Below are 18,453 nucleotides of genomic sequence, written 5' to 3'. Positions count from 1 at the left end.
ATGTTTCTATGTCAGTGGTTCTTTGATTTTTCAAAAATAGCAGACCTACAAGCTCGTATCGTGCCACTCGGTGGCGTGATATGAGCTTGTAGATCTAAAAAGCATGTACTTTTGAATACTTAAAAAAGCATGTACTTTTGAATACTTGTGACGCATTTTCACGATTTTTCAAAAATAGCAGACCTACAAGCTCACTGGCACGCTATGAGCTTGTAGATCTGCTATTTTTCAATAGAAAAATACATTTACATTCTTACTTGAGTAACATTTTTGACTGAGCTACTTTTACTTGTAGTGGAGTAAATTTGATCGGGTCGTATTTGTACTCTTAAAGCCCTCTAACCACACCAAAGGGTCGATACTGTTTTAGCATCGTTGTCCCTGCGGTGTGATATGTCCTGTTGCATGTCGTCGACGCGCGCCATCCCTCCTAGTGGTTCAACGCATGGAGTTCAATGGCCCCAAACCACACCAAAGGGTCGAGACCGTTTTAGCGTTAACTCCTTGCAACCGTTTGGACCCAAGGAGTTGCATGGTGACCCTTTGGTGTGGTTAGGGCTTTAGTCTGTAAGGCCTGGGGGTCAATTACTTCGAATACTCTGTCCACCTCTGGTGGGGGTCGAGTATCTATATGTTGAGCAACAGATGAACAGACCAAGTCAAACTTCTGGGAAACGTTCTAGCCTTAATGGTACCTAAAGTGTACACAGTACATGTGGAGGCAATTATTATTCTACACTGAAACATCAATGAGTGAATGTAAACAGCAGAGATGATGTGATTATTATGTGTGGAAGTTTCATTTATTTATTTTCAACGCAGGGGATATGAAATCATACCCCGGCAGCCGAGTCTAATGGAATGCTATAGGTGTACACATACACGTCTTCTATCCAGCACAATAAACCAACTTGCTTCGGAAGATTAAAGTAATGTAATGTAATGTAATTTATTAGTTATTAAAACAGTTTTTTGTTATTATTGCTTACACTTAAACTTTTGGCATTTAGTAACATGCACGCATGCACCATGCTCACTTCATGTCCTCTTTCACTACATCCATAAATCTTCCAGGAGTTTGGCCTCTCTGGCTTCATCGCCAAAACATCTGACGTCGCGCTCGTCCCTCTGATGTAATCGTTCCTGGTCCTATCCGTCCTTGTTACTCCCAGAGAGAACCTCAACATTTTAGTCTCTGCTACCTCCAGCTCTGTCTTTTCCTCAGTGCGACTGTCTCTAAACCATACAACATAGCTGTCTGGCTCTAAACCATACAACATAGCTGTCTGTCTCTAAACCACACAACATAGCTGTCTGTCTCTAAACCACACAACATAGCTGTCTGTCTCTAAACCACACAACATAGCTGTCTGTCTCTAAACCATACAACATACGTAGCTGTCTGTCTCTAAACCATACAACATAGCTGTCTGTCTCTAAACCACACAACATAGCTGTCTGTCTCTAAACCACACAACATAGCTGTCTGTCTCTAAACCATACAACATACGTAGCTGTCTGTCTCTAAACCATACAACATAGCTGTCTGTCTCTAAACCACACAACATAGCTGTCTGTCTCTAAACCATACAACATAGCTGTCTGTCTCTAAACCATACAACATAGCTGTCTGTCTCTAAACCATACAACATAGCTGTCTGTCTCTAAACCATACAACATAGCTGTCTGTCTCTAAACCATACAACATAGCTGTCTGTCTCTAAACCACACAACATAGCTGTCTGTATATAAACCATACAACATAGCTGTCTGTCTCTAAACCACACAACATAGCTGTCTGTATATAAACCATACAACACAGCTGTCTGTCTCTAAACCATACAACATAGCTGTCTGTCTCTAAACCACACAACATAGCTGTCTGTCTCTAGACCACACAACATAGCTGTTCTCACCACCATCTTGTATACATTCTCGCTGATACTTTCCTATCACACATCATCACACCTGTCACCCATTCCAACCTGATTGCACTCATTTCGTCACCTCTTTTCCACACTCTCCATTGCTCTGAAATGTTGACCCTATAAGTACTTAAAAGTCCTCTACCTTCTTCACGTCTACTCCCTGTAACCTCACTGTTCCACTTGGGTTCCGCACGCACGCACGCACGCGCACGCGCACGCACACGCACACGCACACACACACACACACACACACACACACACACACACACACACACACACACACACACACACACACACACACACACACACACACACATGTATTCTGTCTTGCTGCGGCCAACCTTCATTCCTTTCCAGGTAGAGAGGTGGAGCATAGCTCCACCTCTCTACATTTTCCTCAACCTGCTCTCACTACAGAACGGATCACAATGTCATCTGCAAAACGGATTCCTGTCTAAAACCTCGTCTGTCAAAGCCTGTCCATCAACCATGGCAAAACAAGAAGCGCCTCAGTTTATTCAGTGAATGCAAAGTCCTTAAGCCAAGCGGTTTGCTTCCTGGTCTGCTGTATGGAGGGTGACTAATCCTCCCTTCCATCCAGTCTTTGGAGAGGACAAACTTCAAGGATGTGCTCCATGGTTTGTTGCTCACCACACACACACACACACACACACACACACACACACACACACACACACACACACACACACAGTGGGCTTGGGCTATACTGCCCCGTTTGTGAAGGCTGGCCAAGCAGGGGCCATGATGTCCAGCCGTAAACCTGTTGAGCGTTAGACCACTGTCTCCTTGGGAGGGTGGTGCCAGGGCGGTTCAGCGGTTCGCTGCTGATCCTTGACGCAGAGCCTACTTCCACCTTGAACTCCTCTGTCACTCCCATAGCACACCTCACCACTGTCTTACACATAGCACACCTCACAGTCACCACTGGTCTTACAACTTCCTTACAAGTCCTGCAGCACTACTAAAATGGTAAATGGTAAATGGTGCATTTATATAGCGCCTTTATCCAAGGCACTTTACATAGATTCACCCATTCATACACCGATTGCGGCGGAAGCCATGCAAGGTACCAACCAGCACAATTTGGGGTTCAGTGTCTTGCCGTCACTTCGACATGTAGACAGGAGGAGCCGGGATTCGAACCGCCGACCCATGGATCATTGGACGCCCTGCTCTATCTCCTGAGCCACAGTCGCCAACCTCTGTCACTCCTCCAGAGTCCAGACTTCCTCATACAACCCTCGGTTCCTCCTCTCTCTCTCGGCACCCCATGGTATGCTATCTCCACATCTACAAAGACACAACGCGGCTCCCTGCTCTGACCTCCTCTGAACTTCTCCGTCAACGACGTCCTCCTCAACGCAAACACTGTGAATCTGTAGTGCTCTGCCTACGCCGTCGCAGGACAAGTGCAAGCCTGTTAGAAGCTTTGCCCACAGCAGGACAGGTTTGTTTGTTCATCACATTGTGTTAGAAATCTGTAAATGTATTTCTTTTCTTTTAAATGTAATCACCAAACTGTCAAATTTAGAAATTTTATGTCACAATTAAGCCAATAAAAAAAGCGAGCAGCATTATTATACATGACTGAACAAACACTTGTTTCACTGACAAGAGGGGGCTCGCACCGTGTCATGTCAGCACATTTCTGTTAATGCAATGACTGCAGCGTCCTTGAACTTACAACAAATCCTGTTCCTTTTCTCTCTCTCTCTCTCTCTCTCTCTCTCTCTCTCTCTCTCTCTCTCTCTCTCTCTCTCTGTCTCTCTCTCTCTCTCTCTCTGTGTGTGTGTCTCTCTCTCTCTCTCTCCAGTCTCTCCAGAGTCTTGCTGAGACTGGCCCTCGTCGCTGACTCAGCAGACAGCCTCCCATCATAAACCACAGAGGGCTAGACAGCGGCTGACCCGACCGTAGACAGGCTTTAGCGCCAACCTGCCCAGAGACAGACAATACAGCAAGCAACAACGCTGCTGCAGCGCGCACGCACGCACACACACACACACACACACACACACACGTGCGCGCGAATGTGCGTCGTACACACACACAGACATAAGATAAGCAGTCTGCCTTGCGGTGGAGCTTGGCTGGTGCTGCCCAGGTTACGGCAGGTAACACACAGGAGCTCCGACGGCCGAGATGGACCCATAATAACACACAATTTTGTCAACACTAAAAACTAGACTAAAATGTTAGGAGATCCAGTATAAGTCATCTACAATCTTCTACATCTTGTAGATCGGATATTTTCAGCAGGTGTAAAATCAGTAATTACGACGGCATCAAGGCCCGCAAAAACGCAGTTTTACAACTGTAGATTTAGTCGACTAAAATCACGTGACATTTAGTGGACTAAAACTAGCCTAACGCGAAGGCATTTCAGATGACTAAAATGTGACTAAAACTAAATGACATTTCATTCAAAAGACTATATGACTCGACTGAAAATAAAAATTTGCTGCCAAAAATCACACTGTACCGCCGCACACAGTGTGTGTGTGTGTGTGTGTGTGTGTGTGTGGCCCGTCTGGCACAGTGCGTTCGCTTTGCTGTCACAAGCGCTGCATATGGCTCTCTCTCTCTCTCTCTCTCTCTCTCTCTCTCTCTCTCGGGCTGACGAAATGCGTTTGTCCGTTGGGAGAGAGGGGGGGGGGGGGGGGATGGGGGTTGTAGGGAAACCCGAGAGATGATTGGGGAGAAGGTGTTTGAAGTGCAGCAGAGGACAGACAGGTACAGAACTTGATCTCCCTCTCCGTCTATAAACCCCCAGCAACACCCCACACCACACTATACCTGCCAGCTGCACCATCTCTCTCTCTCTCTCTCTGTCTGTCTCTGTCTCTCTATCTTATTCTTATGGCTATATATCTCTCACTTTCTCTCGCACGACTGTCAAAAAAGAAAAGCCCCGACGGAGTCCACACACACACACACACACACACACACTAGTGGGAGCGCGGTGTGTGGCATCGTGCCGGGAGGGCTGCTGGCTGGCTGGCTGGCCGCAAGATACTATGACTGTGTCGTCTGTGAGAGAGTATAGGGGGGAAAAAATAAAAGCCCACGATTTTGGCAAGAGACAACGTTGTGTATATATACGTACATACCTGAGGTTATCTTGGGGTTTTTTAGAGCCACAGGTGTGTGGTGTGTGAGTGTGTACCTGTGCGAGTGCTTTCGCAAAATGTGTGTGTGCGTGTGTGTGTGTGTGTGTGTTCAGCAGTGCGAGAGTCGCGGTTAGGGTTAAGAATGTGTGAGCCAAGGGTGACTGGTAATGATGATGATGATAACGATGTTGATGATCATCAGGCTAGATAAAAGGACTACCCCGGTCGACACCTGTGCATCCGACCTATAACGAACAGCTGTGGCGAGTGCACGGAGGTGTGTGTGTGTATGTGTGTGTGTGTGTGTGTGTGACTGTGTGTGTGTGTGTGTGTGTGTGTGTGTGTGTGTGGGGGGGGGGGTTCCCCCAGGCCTCTCTCTCGTCTCCTCTCATCTTCACTGGTGTTCATTTTCGTCGACTGAAACTACGACGAGAAACTATACCGTCGACCTCCTTTTGTTTTTCACTGACAAACTACATTTCACGGGCAACTAAATATAGACTATAAACGAAAACCGAGATATGACGATTACATATATTGACGCTTTCGTCAAACAAATAAAGACGGGACCCATATTGAGTTGCATTGGTGTGGTTGACCTTAACCCATTCAGGCCTAAGGCCGATTCTAAAAACGCCTCTAAATCCTGACCTAAGGTTTCTGAAAAACTTCAAATATTGATATAGCAGAATCAAAATTTTTACATTTTTGAATACTGTACATACTGTACAGAACCCAAATATGGGTTCCCGGCCTGAGGGGGTAAGGTACAAATAGGGAACCCCGCCCAGAATGGGTTAACCCATTTAGACCCCCAGACCACATTCTACAAAATGTCTTCCAAATCATGACAGTTTACTGAAAAACCTCATGTTTCTGTGTCAGTGGTTCTGGCCCCTGCTTGGCCAGCCTTCACAAACGGGGCAGTATAGCCCAAGCCCACTGTGTGTGTGTGTGTGTGTGGTGAGGAGCAAACTATGGAACACATCATAGAAGTGTGTCCTCTCCAAAGACTGGAAGGAGGATTAATTAATCACCCTCCATACAGCAGACCAGGAGGCAACCGCTTGGCCCTAACCCTTTGCATTCGCTAAATGAATAAATAGTGGTTCTCAAACTATTTCATGTCAAGGACCCCAAATATTATGTAATTGGCCGCCGATCCCCATCTGAAAATATGTTGTTCCAAGGACCCCCCCCCCCCCCCCAGAAGCAAAGAAGCAAAGTCGTAGTGACAGATTTTTTCACTTGCTGAAAATAGCCGATCTACAAGCCCACAAATCGTCTATTTTCAGCATGCAAACAAGTGTCATGATGAATGACTTATACTGGATCTCTTGTCCACTAGTCCCTTCCTGACATTTTAGTCTAGTTTGTATTTGTTGACGAAATTGTCAGTATATTTAGTTCTTCGTCATCATATAATAGCTTAGTTTTCATTTAGTTTCCATTTAGTTTTCACCAGTGAGAAAAAGGTAGTCGGCGAACATTTTTCGTCTCGGTTTTATAGTGGACGAAAACAAAACACTGGACCCGACCCATTGGTGTGGTCACTGTGGTGGCTTTGGGGTTGACCCATTTTGGGCGGGAACCCCTTTTGGTGTATTAAACATTATGTTATAATTTAGCTATTGAAAAATGGCAGATCTACAAGCTCATAGCGCGCCACCGAGTGGCGCGCTACGAGCTTGTATAGGTCTGCTATTTTTTTTAAATCGTGAAAACATTTATTTCAGAAAACTGGAGGATTTAGAAGATTTTTTTATTTTGAGGTCAGGCCTAAATGGGTTAACAACAATCACCTGGGGGTGATTTGGGGTTAACGAGCCTCACCTGTTTGCTGTCCTCCGCCTCCTGGGCCTTGCGGAACTCCTGTTCGATGGAGCAGTCCAGCTCGCTGAAGAGGCCCACCTCCTCGCAGTTCTTCAGGAAGCGCGTCGGGGTGGGCGTCTGGTGGTCTGGAATATGGCACGGAACGGGAGCTTTATTATAAGAACCTTTTTATTTATTTACACAGGGTAGAGATCCTGTTCAGATACAGGATCTGTTTTTAGAAGGAGCTCCCTTATACAGTTTCCAATATGTCAGAAATACAAAGCGCCTCCGACCAACGTGACAAACAACATAAGTATGAAATGCAGCGTTTTACGGTTGATGGTCTTGCTCTCTCTGCCAACCATATTCGTAGTCTGTCCAGACTCATTACGGCGGTGGTTTCCGTGCTTTTTAGCACGAGCGCCAACAGAGAATTTTTATGTCTCCCTGCGCGACCCAAACTATAGTGAAAATACAGAGCCGGGGTTTACTGAGGGTTAGGGTTACGACTTCTTAAAAGTTATGTATGGAATTTATTTGATTTTCTTTATTTATATTTATTCATGAAATTATTTTGAATGTTGAGTTATGGTCGATTTATTTTCTTTTGAAATATAGGAAACGAACTTATGTTATACTTTAGCTATTGAAAAATAGCAGATCTACAAGCTTATAGCAAGCACCGAGTGCCGCGCTACAAACTTGTAGATTTGCTATTTTTCAAAAATCACGAAAATGTGGCATAAATTAAAAATATTAATATAAATTTGAATATATACACTTTCACAGTGACCGTTTTTAACTCAAATCTTTGCTTCTGGGGGGGTCCCTGGAACAACATATTTTCAGATGGGGGTCGGCGGCCAATTACATATAATTTTGGGGCTCCTTGACATGAAATAGTTTGAGAACCACTGACATAGAAACATAGTTTTTTCCCCGAAGATTCTCAGGATTTAGAAGACGTTTCGTAGCATCTGCAGGTCTGCAAGGTCCAAATGGGTTAATGAACGCGTTAATATGAGGTCACAGTGACCTCGATCTTTGTGACCTATCTAATAACTTCACGTCTCGAGGCCCGCCTGGACGTTTAATTGCGTCCAAAAATCCCTTTCCAAGTTTTCCTGTGATTCCAGGCGGCAGCAGACGGAATAATTAAGGACAGCCAGCCAGGGGGCACGGCTGTCTACCATGTGGAGGACGAGGCACACACAAACAATGACACACGTGATGTACAGATTCAACTCACACAAACAGAACACCCGACTGTACATGTCAAGGGATCGTGTGGTGGTTTAAGCTCCCCATGTCTCTGCTAATCCCCCGACTGCATGGGCCTGGGACGGGATCCAAACTTGAGGCTGTTTGCTGCTATGTGATAGCTGTTCACACATCAAGAATTTGTTTGGCCACCCATCTCTGGACCTCTCATCTTTCTATATCTCAGGAGAAGCCGCGTATAGCGTTAAACTATCATCCCGAACTATAGGCCGGGGAGCCGGATGAATAAAAGATCATTCTGACCTAATTGAATTAGCCCTTTCGCTATAAACCCCACCCCAAAAAAAGCGATTGTCCAATGCCAAACCTAAATAGTTACAAGCAACCGTTGCTATGCTGGGCGAGCTTCCATCACCTCATCTGCTGTCAGTGTTATTTTTCATGGCTGTGTTGTTGAAGAACACAGCGTACACAGCTTAACTTAAGTTATACACAACTGACCCACACAGGTGATGACAATAATACTAATCACGTATAGTCTTACCGCATGCATTACATGAAAACTCCTGTCGGCGGGTCGTTAAAGTTGATCGAGTTGGTACTGTTTCTCCCTCATTTCCTCGTATTTAAGCCAATTAGGTCTCCTCTCTTAGTAACCGTTGCTTACGTGCCTATTGGACAATGACGGTTTGGGGAGGGACTTAGCGAAGGGCTAATTGTCTAATTTCGTATTGTAAATGTGACGGTATTGACAACATGTCTCTGTAGAACCGTGGCGGTGAAATTATATTTTTACTGTGAACCCACAGTTTTCTTTATATAACCCCTGCAGAATTTAACAACAGTCTTGGGCTACAATTTGTTGACAAGAGCAGTTTTTAACTGCAATGACGAGCCTGCACAATTAAGAATTCCACCCACCTTATAATGTTATAATATAATGTATAATTGTAATGTGACGTGGCAATAAAGATTGATTCTCTCCATGCTCTTATGAGAGCACAAAGGATAGAGCGGTATACGCAAAACTGGGGGAGATAAAAAATGATGCAGTATTGCAGTCATGTCAAAGGCACGTATATATTTCATATCTACACATCTAAGTGTCACAGGAAATCCATACGAAAAAAATGCCTACAAAATACGAACGGGATATACACAACAGACTCAAGTTATGGTTAGTAAGTGGCGAGGGCTGAGTTTGGGGATTACATTGTCGGTGTAGTATCTTGCACCAGAGAGACAAAGCACGACCATCGCGCCACGCCGTCAGATAAAGACACTAGAGGCTTTTGACAAGAGCCATTTGCACATAACAAAGTCCAGATCCCACCTACGGAGAGAGAGGCTCTCGTTTGTTCGGCTCTGTCAAACCGCAGTGCTCTTGGGGGGGGGGGGGGTATTGAGTACAGATCAGGTTTCAGACAGTCGAAGGTGATTTTAGGATCAAGCCTGTTTTAAAAGGCTAAAAGCATACTTCAACAGACTTGTTTATCCATTCTGGCTAGACTGGGGATTGACTAGAGCGTCGCTCATCGTGACCTGTGTGGCTCCACAAAGTACAGTTTTTTAGCCTCCATAACTCTTCAGTTCTTCTACCGCCGAGAGGATGAGAGTTTATCTCAACACAAGACTCTATAGTGAAGAATTGTCAGCTATCAGTTTGGGTTCATGTTAAAAACATTCACTTTGAAAGAATATTTTGTCAAAGATTTGCGCCACATTTTTACGATTTTTCAAAAATAGCAGACCTGCAAGCTATGAGCTTGTAGATCTGCTATTTTTCAATAGCTAAATTATAACATAATGTTTAAAACACCAAAAGGGGTTCCCGCCCCAAAATGGGTTAATAACTCGATGCAAATGACAACGTTAGACCAAATACACAGCTAAAAGGCAAAAAAGGGCATATAGCATAAAATATAGAGGGTCCCATCTTGCGCCACCCCTTACCCCTTATCCCTAAACTTATTTGCAATTTTTTTACTATTTTAAAACATTTAAAAATAGTTCAACTAGCCAATCTACATCGACACGTTGTTAGCTTGTAGATCGGCTATTTGTACTATAGGGGTAAGGGCAAAATCTCTTTTTGGCGACATGTATGTATTTCCCAGCTAGTCCCGATAGATGAAAAAGTAACTCTGACACTAGTGTGATCCTGTCCTCCAAGCAAGGCCTCTTAACCCATTCTTGGAGGGAAACCCCTTTTGGTGTTTTAAACGTTATGTTATAATTTAGCTATTGAAAAATAGCAGATCTACAAGCTCATAGCGTGCCACTGAGTGGCTACGAGCTTGTAGGTCTGCTATTTTTTTAAATATCTTTCAGAGCCAACGTTTTTAACTCAAATCTTTGCTTCTGAGGGGTATCCTGGAATAACATATTTTCAGATGGGGGTCGATCGGTGGCCAATTACATATCATTTTTGGAGTCCTTCACTGAAATATTGAGCACCGCCGATACAGAAACATGAGGTATTTCAAGAAAACTGTCAGAATTTAGAAGACTTAATAGGGTTAATAGGAGAAGCAGCCCCAGAGCTGTGTAACTCACGACATCCGAGTGCTGTACGGTACAACTCGGCCTAGAAAACCTGATCCGACGGCTCTGTAAATAATACAAGAAGACGCAATCTCAGCAAGCATTGGGTGAGACTATAGGAACAGAAGCAGCGCAGCAGCCTATCTAGAAGAAGCTCTCTGTAAAGTGTCTCTGGGTGAGCTAAACCAAAGCGCGGGGGGAGTTATGGCTCGGACCTTGAGGGTGACACTTAACGGTACGGTGTTGTGCTGCTGGTCGTACACAATCTATACGTGGCGGTGGTGGTGGTGGTGTGTCTGCATGGGGAGCCGTAGATCAACACTGTCTGTCTCCTTGATTAAACGACCAGATTCTACTAAATGCCTTCTAAATCTGAAGAAAAAAAGAACTCTGAAAAAAAAAACGACGTTTCTTTATGTCAGCGGTTGCTCAAACTATTTCATGCCAAGGACCCCAAAAATGTATTTGGCTATCTGAAAATACGTTGTTCCAGGGCGTTCCCCTCAGGAGCAAAGATACAGTACCACGAGGAGTTAAAAAAAGAGTGCTCTGTGAAAGAATATATATATTCAAAGATTTGCGACACTTTTTTTTTTTCAAACTTCTTTTTCAACAAAATAGCTGATCTAACAAGCTCGTAGCGCGGCACCGAGTGCCGCGCTACGAGCTTGTGAGATCAGCTATTTTTTTCAACAGCTAAAAAGTTTAAAATAAGCAGTTATAAAAGCTATGAGGCGACACAGACGACGCACGCCCTCAGGTCCGAATGGGTTAACTCCCGAGAGACACCTCGCTGCCAACGCTAGCGTGCAGGGGTGGGGGGGGGGGAGGGGAGGGGGAGGAAGAGCCGCTAATCCATCCACTTTCTGCCTTATATACCCTCTCTCTCTCTCTCTCTCTCTCTCTGTCACCACTGCCATGACTAATGACTGGCTCCGGTGGTGATGATGATGATGATGATGATGATGAGGGGAAGTTGAGCGAGCGCACATGGCCCCCGACCGACGTCGGTCGTCGCAGGAAGAAAAAAAAAGAAAAAAGAAAAAAAAGAATGTTATCTCTGACAAGGCATTCATCTTCAAAAACAGAGGGGGTATAATTTCTGGCGCTCGCCTCGCACGTCACCGTCGCTTTTGTGTTCTTGCTTAGGTGTGCAGAAGTCTCGCCTCTCGCGCGTCAGGTGAACAACAACAACAGGCGTGCTTGGAACCGCCTCTGCTAGTTTTAGAGACACAAGCGGGAGTGTGTGTGCGTGTGCGTGCGTGTGTGTGTATAGTGTGTGGTTGCATGTGTAAGTATGCATGTCTGGGGGGGGCGGGGGTGCTCGACAAATTAAGGGCTTACACGCTTGTTGACTCACATGTCAAATGTCACCCCGTTAAGATTTATAGGACTGTACACAAACCAACCTACAGACGTTCCGTAAACTTCTCTCCCCCTTTTAGACTAAGACGGAGCTGATGGTGTGACTCAGACACCTCGACATAAACACCTGTAAAACCTCCTAAACTGACAGGGAGGGGGGGGGCCCTACTGACTGCATGGAGGGAGGGGAGGATCACACTCAAACCGAACCGTATCGACCAGCCCGCCCGCCCGTATATAACTAACCTGATAGCATGTTGTCATTCTTTATGGAGGGGAACTTCAGGGTCATCTCATGCTTGTGTCGGTGAATCATCAGATGGTCTTCTGTGGGGAATCGCTGTTAAGTAGAAGAACATATAAAGACTCAAGTCCCTGCAGTGTATATACCGGGGGGGGGGGGGGGGGTTCTTAACCCATTTTTTTTACCTGGGAACGATTCTACAAATGCCTTCTAAATCCTGACTGTTTTCTTGAAAAAGCTATGTTTTTCTATGTCGTTCAGTTGTTTTCAAACACTTTCATGTCACTTTTCACGATTCTTTGAGAATAGCAGACCTACAAGCTCATAGTGGCGCGCTATGAGCTTGTAGATCTGCTATTTTTCAATAGCTAAAGCATAACATAATGCTAACACCAAAAGGGGTTCTCGCCCAAAATGGGTTTTAAGGGCCCCAGACGGAGGTCTCCGTCCTATTAATTAATTACGTGCGATGCCCCTATAGACGGAGAATGATGAATTAATAGGACGGAGATTATCGATATCAAAACCGCATCGCATCGCCCCACAGGCCCGGGGAGCGTCTGTAACATTGAATGTTGCGCAACATTTGATGTTGCGCAACATTTCATATTGCTCAACATTTGATATTGCGCAAACAGTGGGACGTCATCGAAAATGTCCCCCCCTCCCCCCCTCCATTTTAGCCGACGAGATCGAAAATCTTAAAAACGTTAATAGCTCTTGATCTACAGTAAATCATCCCGTCCAATTCTAAGAAAAGATGATGCGTTAGACGTCCCCACCGCGGTCCCGACGCTATAGTCGCGGTAGAATTAATCATATCTCCCGCGTTGTTGTCGATCGCCTCTAGAGTGTTTTGGCTACATCAAGCTACTTCAGCCACATGTTCCGGGATAACATCCGGTCCGTCGCTAAATGTGCTCCGCTGCTACAAATCGCTGCAGCGCTCTGATTGAATGGATTAAATGGTAACTCTTTCATAAGTATGAAAATATTCGTATTCTTTTAACATTGGCCCCGGTTTGCTAGGCAACGCCTCCCGTCACCCCCGGCACCAGGACTTTTGCGCACGGCCCCCATAGAGCTCCATTCAAAGTATAGGGTCTTCTATGCCTCGGTATATGTCTGAAACTACGAGTGCTGTCCGTGGATTCCGACATGTTAACGTTTCTGGCGAAAGGTATTAAAAGCGTGAGCCGACGCTAACATAAGCCCAGCGTTAACAATGGCGCCCCCTCCAGGCCGGGAAAGTGGAAATGACCAAATATAGAGAAATAGACCTGGCAAGGCTTACCTACACTCTGCTGCCACCTAGTGAGAGGGATCAGTACAACTCAGTGTTGTTTTTGGCAGCAAATTTTGACTTAACTTTTAGTCATATTATAGTCCCTTGAATAGTTGTCATTCAGTCTTAGTAAAATTTTTAGTCACCTAGTTTTAGTCGACAAAATACCATAAGATTTTAGTCGACTAAATCGACAGTTGATTTAGTCGACAAAAAAGGAATTTCAGCGGGCCTGGATTGCGTCGTAGTGGCTGATTTTACACTCGCTGAAAATAGCAGATCCACAAGCTCACAGCGCGTAGATCGGCTATGTTCAGCATGCGACCGAGTGTAAAATGACTTATACTCTTGTCTGTGCACTAGTCCCTTCCTAACATTTTGGTCTAGTTTTTATTTGTTGACGAAATTGTCAATATATTTAGTCTTAGTTTTAGTCATCGTAGCTTAGTTTCCATTTAGTTTTCGTCAGTGAAAAAAGGTAGTCGACGAACATTTTTCGTCTTAGTATTAAGTCGACGAAAACAACTCCAGCTGTTGATAGTGTAGCAGCACAGTGATTTCCTGAGTTGGAATCTCTAAAACACAGAAAGCAGGTTATATCTCTCTCTGTCCTCAATTCCCTGCTCTCTTTGTAATCCACAATCCACGTTCCTTCTTTATTCTGCCGACGCCTGAAAAGACTAGTTTGTGTTTGTTTTGTCTTGTGGCAGCAGCAGGCCAAAGGAAGACAATCCTTGAATATTGTTCACGGCATTGTTAAAACTAATAAGTTGTGTATATTAGTCGTTATATCCACATCCACCAGACGTGGATATAACAATATATCGTGTCATCTGTTCTTTGAAGTGTCTATTTGTACGTCTCTACATGTTTTGATGAATTGAACAAGGTGGACCCTCTTGTAAACAAGTGTAATGCTTAATTGGGTCGTCCACTCACAGTTCACAGTCTTTGTATTGAGTTTGTGCTTGAAATGTACTGTAATTCTGCAAACTGTTAATACATATTTCAATCAATCAATCAGCAAGACGTCCGCAGGTGACGCTTTTGATGCTTCCGCCTCTATGGCGTGTCTGACTGTACTGTACTGTACTGTACTGTACTGTACTGTACTGTACTGTACTGTACTGTACTGTACTGTACTGTACTGTACTGTACTGTACTGTACTGTACTGTACTGTACTGTACTGTACTGTACTGTACTGTACTGTATACCATCCAAATAAAGAAGTGCCTGAAAACACACCGTTTTCAAAGATGGAATCATTATAATCACGAACACAAAGGGGAAGTGGAATGCTGTGTGTGGGCCTATTATGCACCGTCAATGGAACCCATGTTCTAACCCATTTAGACCCGAGGCCGATTCTAAAATAAATGTTTTCAGAAAAAAAAGATCCTGAAAAACCTATGTTTCTGTGTCAGTGGTGCTCAACCTTTTTCATGTCAAGGACCCCCAGTTATTATCTGTATTTGGCCGCCGACCACCCATCTGAAAAAATGTTTAGGCAAAGAAAAATGAGTTTAAAAAAACGTTCGCTCTGAAAGAATATATATTCAAAGATTTGCACCTGCACATTTTCACGATATTTAACCGATTTTGGGCCGGGAACCCCTTTTTGGTGTTAGCATTATGCTATGCTTTAGCTATTGAATAATAGCAGATCTACAAGCTCGTAGCGCACCACCGAGTGGCGTGCTACGAGCTTGAAGGTCTGCTATTTTTTGAAAAGTCGAAGAACGACTGACATAGAAACATAGGGGGTTTCCGGTCCTGAATGGGCTAAAATCAGACTATTTTCCCCCCGGTCTCCGGAGAGCATCTTTACACCAGCGTGACACGCCACCGTGTACAGTATTGACTTCATAACCACGGTGAGACCCGGAGGAGCAACGACCTTTATTTACAGGTCCTGTTTCTCTGTAAGTCCTCATTGTGCTATTCTGTTTCTGCCTTTATGTGTGTGTGTGTGTGTGTGTGTGTGTGTGTGTGTGGCAGTGACCAACCTCCGCAGGCCTGCTCTTCATGTTACAGTAGCACACACGCACGCACACACGCACGCACGCACGGTAACGGACACGCCACAGACATACGCATACTCACACGGAATTGCATGTGCATGCACACATACTGTACACAATCGCCCACGCATGCATGACACTCTTGTGCACGTGCACATGCATTCCCTCACATACAGTGTACACGCACGCACGCGCACACACACACACACACACACACACACACACACACACACACACACACACACACACACGGCTGGGCAATATTATGACTTCAAATCAATATCATCGTTATGTCAAACCCTTTCCTCAATTATACCAGACTAGTAATGAACGATAACTGTATAGACTTTTTTTCTTTTATCAAATCTATTTGAACAAGAATCAAGCAAAAACCAAAACCCTGCTTCTCGATAACTCGCATGTCATGAGTCAGATCACCGCGCCACATTATGAGATTGTGGATCGACACATTTTTTTGGGCGAAGCGATTTGGCGCAGAGACGGAAAGAGTAACTCAAGTCCAGTTCTCCACCATTACAGTCGGCGGCTCAAGTGGTTTAATGGCAGGGGTGTAAAGTAACAATGTACATTTACTGAAGTACTGTACTTAAGTACAATTATTACTTCTACTCCAGTACATCTCAAAGGCAAATATTGTACTTTCCCTAAACTACAACTATTTGACTAACTTTAGTTACTGCTGTAGTTACTTTGTAGATTGTGATTATTATTACAAGACCTCACCACGTCAGCCCCTAATAATGCAGCCATTTCAAAATAGCTGATCTACAAGCACACAATGCATCGCATTGTGAGCTTACTCAATACTCTTGTGCACTTTTACAAGGCGTCGACACTAGGGCTTTAAGCAACTAGTCGACTATTCAACTAGTCGACTAGTGAATCCACTAGTCGACCTTGCTGGTACTAGTTGATTTTTTAAATGTACAAATATTATTTCTTTTACATAATAGTTAGTTAACCCATTTTGGGCGGGAACCCCTTTTTAAGCGTTACGTTATACTTTAGCTATTGACAAATAGCAGATGTACAAGCTCATAGCTCATAGCTCAAGCTCATAGCACTACGAGCTTGTAGGTCTGCTATTTTTGAAAAGTCGTGGAAATGTGGTTCAAATCTTTGAATATATATTTCAGAGCGAACATTTTTAACTAAAATATTAGCTTCTGGGGTGGTGTCCCTGGAACAACATATTTTGAGATGGGGGTCCATGGCCCAATAGAGATAATTCTGGGGGTCCTTGACATGAAAAAGGTTGAGCACAACTGACATATAGAAACATGGGTTTTTCAGAAAACCATCAGGATTTAGAAGCCTTTTTTGTAATCGCCACAAACAACTAGCCGACTAGTAAACTATAGGCAACAAGTCAACTAGTAAAAAAATCACTTAGAAGTGATTGAGTGGCGGTCGACACTCACCTGAGAACAGCCCGGGGCGCTGCACACATAGGGCCTTTCCTGCTCTGCGTTCATCACTCCAGCAGCCGACTCCTCATGGAACTACACACAACACACACACACAACACACATAAAGAGGAGGCAGGAAAGCCCCGCAGGAGGCATCATTTCACCTTGCACCCAGGAAACACACACACACACACACACACACACACACACACACACACACACACACACACACACACACGCACACACGCACACTCCACTGATGCTGTCATTCTAGATGGGTGCCGCCACTTCCGACCGTGGGGGCATCTGAAAATAGCAGCTTTGCGGTTATTTTTGGCGGATGGACGGGGAGAGAGAGAGAGAGAGAGAGAGAGAGAGAGAGAGAGAGAGAGAAAGCATACGATATTCCCGCCCCGCGGCGATCCAGAGTCCAACAGGGGGAAATGACACGCGGAGGTTAAGGTTTCAGACCTTGAAAGGCCCAGGAAAGGCTCGTTGAAGAGGACAACTAAACCTGCGTCATTTCTGAGCATCTCGTTTGCACCGTTCCCATTATTCCACGCGTGTAAAGAGTCCGGAGCGATCTACGCCCCACGGTTCTCCTCCACAGGTATAATGTGGGATGGGAATTCTTGCGTTGCGTATGAAGTCAGCACCTAGCATATTAAATTACAGCCACATTAACCCTGGCGTCACTATTTTATTTTAGGCGAAAGTTAAAAAAATATGTGACTCTTTTTATACAGAGACAGTCAGGGCGGCAAGACTAACTGTTCAGGAGAGGTCAAAAAAAATTAAATAAAGAAAATCATCCAAAATGAGTTAATAGCACAGGCAAACTCTTCACATACTGTCTGAAATACTAAATACGTAGTATGAAATAAATGCTTAAACATGTAGCTGTAGGTGTAATGTTAGAGTCCACAGAAGTGAACCAACCTTTCAAGCCAAGTTTTCTCAACTCGCCATTTCTCTGCAAGACATTACTCTATAAAGCCATAATATCTCCAAAACTGGTGGGTCAAACTGAACAACCAATATGTCAATTTGAAGCTATGATTCCCTGCTTTCATATGACATGAAATTCAATGACTTAGCCTTGGTCACATATAGCAAAAATAGCCAATCTACAATGCATCAAAAACAATGCGACGTGTACCGGGTAGGTTATCAATTTCCACTATTCGTTATACAACAAAGTATATACTGTAGGAGTCGAGTGGTTAAAGTTATTCTAATCCGCTGTCTATCTGTAAACCCGTCTCTGTATATCTGACTCCATGTAGAGGCAACCCCTTTGGCCAAACGGTTATAGGGCGTCCAACGGTTCGATTCCCGGCAGGCCGCTGGACCATTTGCTGCATGCCACTCGCCCGCTCTCTCAGAGTACGTTTCCTGTCTCTCTACATTATATATCTGTCAAATAAACATAAGAAATGTGTTCATGTATGTAATACAGAGGAGGATTTCA

The 18,453-nt window shown here is 44.4% G+C and overlaps 1 protein-coding gene across 4 annotated transcripts in view; it reads right to left on the bottom strand.

The window, feature by feature from the left end:
• The window catches only part of creb5b (cAMP responsive element binding protein 5b), a 117,669-nt gene that overhangs the window by 89,649 nt on the left and 9,567 nt on the right, over positions 1-18,453 (bottom strand). For 3 of the 4 annotated variants that reach the window (XM_083761322.1, XM_083761320.1, XM_083761321.1), the window contains exons 2-4: positions 16,995-17,075; positions 12,248-12,341; positions 6,890-7,014 (exon numbers count right to left, since the gene is read on the bottom strand). In XM_083761322.1, coding sequence (XP_083617448.1) covers positions 6,890-7,014; positions 12,248-12,341; positions 16,995-17,048 — 273 coding nt within the window. In that variant the 5' untranslated portion in view covers positions 17,049-17,075. The remainder of the gene's footprint in view (positions 1-6,889; positions 7,015-12,247; positions 12,342-16,994; positions 17,076-18,453) is intronic. The other variant, XM_083761323.1, reaches the window with a different exon arrangement.

Source organism: Protomyctophum parallelum (assembly GCF_964188405.1).
Source record: "Protomyctophum parallelum genome assembly, chromosome: 3".
Classification (NCBI taxonomy): Eukaryota; Metazoa; Chordata; class Actinopteri; order Myctophiformes; family Myctophidae; genus Protomyctophum; species Protomyctophum parallelum.
This window is presented reverse-complemented; position numbering and strand designations above follow the sequence as displayed.